We start from the raw sequence: 9,744 nt of genomic DNA, 5'->3' as shown, positions 1-9,744 counted from the left end.
TCTGGTTCCCATATTTTCTGTTGAGAAGTTAGCTGTCAGTTTAATAAAACTGTGGCTCCTTTAAAAGTAATGTCTTTTATCACGTCTAGCTCCTTTAATGATTTTCTTTTTGTGTTTTATTTTTTCTGAGGATGTGCTAAGATGTAATTTTGTTTTTATTTATCATCCTTTGATCTTGCAGGTCTTGATGTGTTTTAAAAATTTGGAGAATTCTCAGTCATTATCTCCTCACAGTTTGCTTCTGCCATATTCTCTCTTCTCCTTCTGGAAATCCAGTAACGTGTATGTTAGATCTTCTCATGTTAACTCCATGTCTCTTATTCTCTCTGCTGTATCTTCTTTTGTCTCTTCATTTTTCACATCTGGTATTTACTTCTGATAGAACTTTTAGTTCACTAATTCCTACTTCACTGTATCCAGTTTCTATCAAATCCATTCACTGAATTCTTAAACTTGATTAATGTACTTTTAAGTTTGGGACTTGTCAATTGATTCTTCTATATAGTTTCTGATTTTCTGCTGAAATTCTGTCTTGTGTTTTAGATCTTTAAACACACTAAACGTAGTAGTTTTAGACCCTGTTTTGAGTAGCTCATTATCTGGATCCCCTGTGGCTCTGTCCTATAATTTTTGCTTCTTTCGGATTTTGATCATGTTGCCTTGTTTCCTCAGATGCCTTAAATAACTTTCCAACACTAAATGTAAAAAGTTATAAAAATAACTCAAAAGATCAGTCCAGAAAGGATTTACATTTGCTCTGGGTAGAGGTTAGAGCCATGGGTCACTAATCCAGTTTTGGGACGTGAGAAGATCCTAAATGCATCAGGTTTTTCTTCACTCTTAAGATTTGGATATGGTCCCTTGCGGTCACAGCCCAATGTATGGTCAGTTACTAGGGTTCCTTTCCCCTCCTCTACTTCCTTGGAGCCTTGGTCTCCAGTTCTTGTCCAACTCAGCAGCAAGACTGTCATAACTGTTACTTAGCATCTCTCAAACACCTTATCCTGAATTGGCATGTCTTCTAAAAGAAAAGCAGCCCAAAAATTGAGCTCAGGTCTCTAGGTTTCATTCTTAGTAATCATCAGATCTTAGATCTTAGTGATGTTTCTTCACTGTCTTTTGGTTCTCTAATACCCTTAGGCAAATTTTAAAAATTATTTTGCTTGGCTTTTCTAGTTCTCTGAAATAGCTGGTATGAATGTACCTCTAAAAGTCAAAAGTAGACAAGTAGGTTTTAGGGAAAATTCAGTAAGGTCAGTGTTAGCCCAAACTGCACCATTTTGTAAGCTCCCCATTATTTTGCAGACCTTGATCAAAGTGAAATATTTCACAGGCGTTCACGCAGTGAGAAACATCCTGCCTAACGACCAGACCCAAGGTGGACAAAGGCCCAACTAAAGAAACAACCCTATCATATCTTGTTGGGCAAAGGCCCAAGGAACACCACGATGACATCCTGCCCGAACAAGGGCCAGAACCACCTCAACATAGGAACATCTTATCAATATCCTGCCAGGCAGCAAGCCATACTGCCCAGACCCCTCCCATCCATACCAATAAGTACACCCTGTCTGTAAGCAGCAGTGGGCTCTGGCATTAAGCTGGTCCCCTACTCTGCAGGTTTTATGCTGAACATAATTAAAGTCTGCATTTGCTCTCAAACTACCCTCTTTCTGTGTGTGTGTCTTTCTTTAACCCTCACCTTCCCTTCAAAGTCTAAGTCAGTTTTTAATATATCAAGTGAAGACATCAAATAAATAATATATATAGGTTCAGTGTAAGAAGACAGGTTGGGTTAGGTACATATATTTGATCATCATCACTTTATTGATACTTCAATTGAAGTAGATGAGATTATCAATGGTGAATGTAGACATACAAAGTAGGGCCTAGAATCAACTGTTGAGAAATTCTAAAATTTAGAGGTCAGGTAGAAGAGGAAAGCAGCAAAGATGATTAAGGAGTTGCTAGGAAGATAAGAAGAAAGCAAAGATAATGTAGTATCAGGAAAGTCCAAAAGAAAACACAAAAGCTGATTCAAGGAATGTTCAAATGTGTCAATTACTCCTAGCTGGTTTGACAATAAAAAGGTCAATAGTGACCTTAATAAAAACTTTTTTTTTTTTTTTAAATTTAGGGGAGTAGTGGAGGTGGGATCCAAATTTGAATGGTTTGACAAGTGAATGAAAGAGAAAACTTGGCTATGAATGAAATGGAGATGTGGCAGCAGTTTGAGGAGGATGCAAGGTTAAGGGAAGGCATAGGTTGGCATTGGCATTATTGTCACAGTGAAAATCTCTAGACAATTTAAATTTCTCATTATTTGGGGGATAGAGGTCCAATAAATAATATCTATCAACAGAATATTATGCTGTCATTAAAACTGATAATTACTGCCAGCCGTGGTGGCTCACTCTTGTAATCCCAACACTTTGGGAGGCTGAGGCAGGCAGATCATGAGGTCAGGAATTCGAGACCAGCCTGGCCAACATGGTGAAACCCTGTCTCTACTAAAAATACAAAAATTAGCTGGGCATGGTGGGGTAAACCTATAATCCCAGCTAGTTAGGAGGCTGAGGCAGGAGAATCGCTTGAACCAGGGACGTGAAGGTTGCAGGGAGTTGAGATCATGCCACTTCACTGCAGCCTGGGCAACAAAGAGAGACTCCATCTCAAAACAACAACAACAACAAAAAAAAACAAAATAAAAAAACTGATAATTATGAAGTACTTTTAATGACATGAGAAAATATTTCTACATGATGAAGATATAAAGGTGTACAGCTAGTAAATCTCAATTATGTAAATTAAATCATAAGTCTGAGATGTGAACTCAGAGTAATACAAAATCTTAATAACTATATTACCTCCAAAAAAAAAAAGGTTAACATACAGATCTCTTGAATTCATTATCTGAAAAATGGTCCAAAAAGTTATCCTTTAACATTATTAGAGTAAATTTGTCCACATACTAAATAAATGGAATATTAACAGTTTAACTGGTACATTTCATAAAACTTGCATGATTTCTAAAGAGAATGCATTACTCTATTACAGATCTAGGGGGCTCCTATTTATTTCAATGGAAATTAAGTAAGAACTAGAGAAATCTGATCTCTCAATTGATGCAGATTCATTGTTAATCCCCCTTACATGTATTTGTAAAAAGTTCCTAAGCAAGAAGAGAATGAAAATAAAATTCAGATCACATTATAAAAATTTTCTTCTCATCTCCTTCTGACTTTAGTTCATATACCTTAAGAAACTAGTGACTGGTAGTCCTGTTGGGTAAATTATTTTTTCAGAAGCAGTTAATTCAGTTGAAAGAAATATATAATGATTCAGATCTATGCTCTAGTAGTCATATGCAGATTACCCTAACATTGCTCTTCCTGTGAATATTCACATGATGGATGGGATAAACCCTGCTCCTTTCATATATATCTAAAGGATATTTGAAAAGGATATTTGTGAACTGAAGTCTATGAAAGGAAAGGAATTGAAGTCTATGAAAGGAAACTACATGCTTTGTCTAAAAACATTTAGACAATATTAGATGATAAAATAAAACAGCACATAGGAAAACACTATAAATATATTTCAAACAAATATATATACATTATGTTATCCTTGAACAGGATCCATTATCATTACTCAGAATACTGATATGCATATCTTTTAAGTATGTAAAAATTACATAGCTGTTTACTTAGTATGGCAACTCACCTATCACACATTTAAGAAAGCATTAAACAATTCATTATGTAGTGATTATACAAATGTTTTATCATATTTTACCAAAGGCTACTAAAGTACAGAGGGCACAAATAATAGCCAAATCGTTCTATACTTTTATGTTAGACATAAAGATGATTTTGTTGCTTTTTAAAACCATTAAGATGGCTAAGAGAACCAACTTTACGGATCTTAGCTGTTCTCAGGCATTTGAATGGGGCAGGGAGAAGTCTAATGAAGTTACAAAAACCACAGTTACTTTTTAGAATGAAAAAATAAAAACTCTGCATGTGATGACATGACAAGTCAAAACGAGCTCTAATGCAAATGTATATGGAGAGGTTTTGAAGAATAAATAGGATATCCCAGGGGAGGATCTGCTGCTTGTACTGTAAGATTTCTTAAAAGTAGTGGATGAGCTTGTATACTATAACGTTCTTCATCATCATTTGTGGCATAAAGTAATTCCCATGAAAGATTGGCCCACTGACCTTTAACAGCTTCAGCATTTAACTTCCCCACTTGGACCAATAATTCTTGAAGGCTAAGTACTCTCCCAGTGTAAACTCCCTTTAAAGTAAAAAGGGTGGGGGGAGGAGAAAAAGAAAAGAGATTACATTTTGGTCTTTGCATTTTATTTATAAACTTAGAGAAAAACTGCATTGTAATTAGGCAAACTTTTCCCAAGGTCGAAAAACAGAAAGTAGTGTTTTAAAATGTACATAACAAGTGGCTTGTACTCAGAATCAAGAATCACCTCTACTTTCTTGGTCCTTTAAATAAAAGTTTCCTGGCAGCCACCTCAATCACCATTAGGCAAAATCTTAGTCATTTCTCTTTGTTTGCCTTCTCTGATCTGTTGCCTTGGCGATGCATAGTCAAATATTATTTGGTGGTGAATGACACAATAGGCTCTTTTTAAATAAATAGCTTTGTTGAGATATAATTCACGGTCCATACAATCTACTTACTGTATGCAATTCAACGGTTTTTATTAGTCACAGATATGTACAGCCATAACCACAGTAGTTTTAAAATATCATAACCTCAAAAAGAAGCCATGTACTCTTTAGTTATCACCATCCTATCTCCTCATTGACCCTTCCCTAAGCAACAACCAACATACTTTTTATGTTTATAGACTTGCCTCTTTTGTAAATTTCACTTGAAATGAATCCTATAATATGTGGTCTTTTGTGACTGATTTCTTTCATTTAAGCATATTTTCAAGGTTCATCTATGTTGTAGCATGTATCAGTACCTTATTCCTTTTTATGGCAGAATAATATTCCATTATATGGATATACTAAAATTTGTCTTCAGCAGTTGATGTACAGTGGGGTTGTTTCTACCTTATAGCAATTAAGAATGTTGCTATAAACATTTATGTACAAGGTTTCATGTGGATCTATGTTTTCATTTCTCTTGGGTAAATATACTTAGGGGTAAACTAGCTAGGTCATATGTTAACTCTATGCTTAACTATTTGTGAAACTGCTGTAATATTTTCCAAAGTGGCTGCACAATTTTTACATTCCCAAGATCAGTAGAAGAGGATTCCAATTTCTCCACATCCTTGTTAACACTTATTTTCAGACCTTCTGATTTTACCATTCTGTGTGTGTGAAGTGATATTTTATTGTAGTTTTGATTTGCATTTCCCTGATGACTAATTATATGAAGCATTTCTCATGTACTTATTTGCAATTTGTATATCTTCTTTAAAGAAATGTCTATATAGATCCTTTGTCCACATTAAAATCTGTTTATCTTTTTATTATAGAGTTGTAAGAGGTTTTTTTTTTAAATATATTCTAGTAACAGTCCCTTATCAGTATGTGCAAATATTTTTCCCATTCTGTGAGTTGTCTTTTACTTTTTTGATGGTGTCCTTTGAAGAACAAAAGTTTTTACTTTTGATGAAGTCATATTTGTCTATTTTTCTTTTGTTTCTCATGCTTTGGTGTTATATCCAAGAAACTATTGCCAAGTTTAAGGTGACAAAGATTTGCCCTTATGTTTCCTTCTAAGATTTTTATGGCTCTTATGTTTAGGTCTTTGATGTATTTTTGAGTTATTTTAAAAGTATGGTATAAAGTAAGGTCTGTAGTGGGTTGAATAGCATCTCTTTGAAGTTACCTGTGAATGTGACCTTATTTGGGATGAGTACTTTGTAGATGTAATTAAAGATTTAGAGATGAGATCATCCTGGATTTAGGTGGGTCCTAAAGCAATTGACTGATATCCTTAGAAAGTAGTAACAGAATTGACACAAGAGAATATAGGGAATAAGGCCATGCAAAGATGGAGACAGAGACTGGAGTTATGCAGTCACAGCCAAGGGATGTTAAGGGGCACCAGAAGCTGGAAGAGTCAAGGAAAGATTCTTGCCTAAAGCCTTCAGAGGAAGCGTGGCTCTCTACTGGTACCCTGACTTCAGCCTTCTAACCTTTAGAACATGAGAGAATAAATTTCCATTTTTTAAAAGTCACCCAGTTTATGGTGATGATTGTTGCAGCAGTCCTGGGAAACTAATACTAGTAATCCAACATTATCCTTTTGAATGTGGCTAACCAATTGTCCCAGCGCCATTTGTTGAAAAGATGATTTTCCCAGAGAATGGTCTTGGCATCCTTGTTGGAAAATTAGTTGGCCAAAGACCCATGGGTTTATTTCTGGATCTTCAATTCAATTCCACTGATTTATACATCTATCTTTATGTCAGTACTATACTGTACTGATTATTGTTTCATAAAGTTTTGAAACTTGAAAGTATGAGACTGTCAATTTTCTTTTTCAAGACTGTTTCGGCTATTCAGGGTATCTTGAAATTCCATATAAATTTAAATCAGCTTGTCAATTTCCACAACGAAGCTAACTAGAATTCTAAAATGGACTCTGTTGAATCTGTAAATTTGGAGAGTATTGCCATCTTAACAATATTATTTTGATCTATGAATAATAGATGTTTTTCTATTTATTTAGATATTTAATTTCCCCTTTTAACAATGTTTTGTAGTTTTCAGAGTATAAGCTTTGTACTATTCCTGTTCATATTTCCCTAAGTATTTTGTTCTTTTTGATGCTATTTTAAGTGGGATTTCCTAAACTTCATTTTTGGTTTGTTCATTGCTAGTGTGTAGAAATTCACCAGATTTTTGTATGTTGATCTTGTATCTTGCAACCATCCTGAATTTATCAGTTCTAAGTTTTTTAGTTGATTCCTTAGATATTCTACACATCAAGATCATGTCATCTGTGAATAGAGATAATTTTACTTCTTCCTAAACTGAATGCCTTTTATTTCTTTTTCTTGGTTAATTACTCTGGTGTCTTAGCTTAGGCTGCTATAACTAAATACCATAGACTAGGTGACTTAAACAAGAGACATTTATTTCTCATAGTTCTGAAAGCTGGGAAGTCCAAGATCAGAGTGGTTTCATGGCTGGGTTCTGATGAGGGCTATCTTCCTGGCTCATGAATAGCCATCTTCTTATTCTGTTCTATGGCAGAAAGACAGGAATCTCTGGGTGTCTCTTACTCTTCTTACAAGAGCACTAATCCCATCATAGGACTCTACCCTCATGATCTCATCTAAGCCTAATTACCTCCCAAAGGTCCCACCTCCTAATACCATCATGTTGGGGGTCAGGCTTCAAATATAAATCTGGGGTGTATATAAACATTCAGTCCATACTACCTGGCTAGAAGCTCTAGTACAATGTTTAACAAAAGTGGTAAGGGTAGATATTCTTATCTTCTTGATCTTAGGGGCAAGCATCCAGTCTTTCACCAATAATTATGATGTTCATGTGAATTTTTCATAAATGTTCAAGTTGAAGAAGTTCCCTTCTTTCCTGGTTGTTTTTACCATAAAAGGGTGCTGGATTTTGTTAAATAGTTTTTTTATATCTACTGAGATGATAGTGTGATTTTTGTCTTTTATTTTATATATTACATATTTATATATTAATAAAATATTATATATTTTATATATCATAGAGCTTCCTGTGCTCAAGCAATCTTCTTACCTCAGTCTCCAGAGTAGCTAGGACTACTGGAACACACACCACCATGTCTGGATAATTGTGTTTCTTTTTTTGTAGAGACAAGGTCTGTGTTGCCCAGCTGGTCTTGAACTCCTGGACTCAAGTGATTCACCTGTCTTGGGCTCCCAAAGTGCTGGGATTACAGGCATTTTCTTAAATCCAGTCTGATAATCTCTGCCTTTCATTTTGATTATTTAATCAATTCCCATTAATTTTATTATTGAAATAGCTGAATTTTGTCTATCATTTTCCTGTTTGTCTCATATCTTTTTTATACCTCTGTTCTTTCTTGACTTTCTTCTGCATTGACTATTTTGTAATATCCCAATTAAATTTCTTTAATTATTGTTTTCACTTTTTTTTAGTTATTTCTTCAATGGTTGACTAAAGCTTACTATCTCTGTCTTACAAGAATCTGCTTCAGATTTATACTAATTGTGGTGAAATAGAAATATTATTCTTACAGAGTTCTAGTTCCTTTTCTTCCCTTTTGTGGTACTGTGATATATATTACATTATAAATGTTATAAATCCAACAGTTCATTGTTATAATTATTTTATATAATTTTATGTCTTTAAAAGAAGCTGAGAGAAAAGGGAGCCAGTATACATTTATTGTGCTTGTTATATTAATTATTTTTATTTCTTTAGAGACAGGGTCTCCCTCCATCACCCAAGCTGGAGTGCAGTGGTGCAATGATAGCTGACTATAATCTGAACTTCTGGCTCAAGTAATCCTCCCACTTCAGCCTCTTAAGTGGTAGACAGGACTACAAATGCATGCCACCACACTTAATTTTTATTTTTTGTAGAGATGGGATGTTGCCATGTTGCACAGGCTGGTCTGGAACTCCTGGTCTCAAGCAATCCTCTTGCCTTGGTCTCCCAAAATGCTGGGATTATAGACATAAGTTGCCATGCCCAGCCTTGTTGTTAGCCTTTTTTTTTTTTTTTTCTTTTTATTTTTTTTTTTTTTTTAAGATGGAGTCTTGCTTTGGTCACCCAGGCTGGAGTGCAGTGGCACAATCTCAGCTCACTGCAACCTCCACCTCCTAGGTTCAAGTGCTTCTTCCGCCTCAGCCTCCGTAGTGGCTGGGATTACAGGCACCTACCACAATGCCCAGCTAAATTTTTTTGTAGTTTTAGTAGAGACGGAGTTTTACCATGTTGGCCAGGCTGGTCTTGAACTCCTGACCTCAGGTGATCCAACCGCCTTAGCCTCCCAAAGTGCTGATATTACAGGCATGAGCCACTGCACGCGACCTTATGTTACCCTTAAAAAAATTGCTGTTTCTTTTTATTCTTGTAGATTCAAGAATCCAGAAATGAATCATCTGGATTCATTTCCTTTGTCCAGTAAAGCTGTGCCCCTACTGGCTTCCTTTGTGCAATTATTAACAAATTACATTCCTATATGTTACAGGCCCAACAATATATGAATACATATTGTTTTGTAGAATTGCTTTTCAAATCAGTTAAGAGAAGAAATAAGCCTTTTTACTGTTTTTTATAATTACACAGTTACCTTTACTGGTGCTCTTTGTTTTTGTGTGTTATTTGAATTATTGGCTGTGGTCACTTGCTTTCAGCCTGAAGAACTCTAGTATTTCTTGTTAGGTGGGTTTGGTAGCAACAGCTTCTGTTTTTGTTTATCTGGGAATTTATTTTCTTTCATTTTTGAAAGATCACTTTGCTAGATATAGGGCACTTGGTTAAGCTTTTTGTTTTGGGAGTTTTTTAGGGGGCACTTTGAATATGTCATTCCATGCTTCTGGTCTCCATTGTTTCTGATGACAAGTCAGCTGTGAATTTTATCAGACTTTTCTTAAAATGTACAAGTAGTTTTTGCTTGGTGCTTTCAAGGTTTTCTCCTGGTCTTTGATTTCAGCATTTTTACTATGATATATTTGCTTGTGGATCTCTTTGCATTTGTTCTAAAGTTCACTGAAGTTCCTAGATG

At 35.2% G+C, this 9,744-nt stretch overlaps 1 protein-coding gene across 4 annotated transcripts in view; it reads right to left on the bottom strand.

The window, feature by feature from the left end:
• Positions 1-2,717: 2,717 nt before the first annotated feature.
• The window catches only part of PCNX4 (pecanex 4), a 50,273-nt gene continuing 43,246 nt past the window's right edge, over positions 2,718-9,744 (bottom strand). For 2 of the 4 annotated variants that reach the window (XM_037740422.1, XM_017533919.2), the window contains one exon: positions 2,718-4,305. In XM_037740422.1, the coding sequence (XP_037596350.1) occupies positions 4,054-4,305 (252 nt within the window). In that variant the 3' untranslated portion in view covers positions 2,718-4,053. The remainder of the gene's footprint in view (positions 4,306-9,744) is intronic. The other 2 variants (XM_037740421.1, XR_005201146.1) reach the window with 2 other exon arrangements.

This window comes from Cebus imitator, unplaced genomic scaffold (assembly GCF_001604975.1).
Source record: "Cebus imitator isolate Cc_AM_T3 unplaced genomic scaffold, Cebus_imitator-1.0 Scaffold83, whole genome shotgun sequence".
Classification (NCBI taxonomy): domain Eukaryota; kingdom Metazoa; phylum Chordata; class Mammalia; order Primates; family Cebidae; genus Cebus; species Cebus imitator.
The sequence above is the reverse complement of the archived record's forward strand: the minus strand, read 5'-3'. Positions and strand labels throughout refer to the sequence as shown.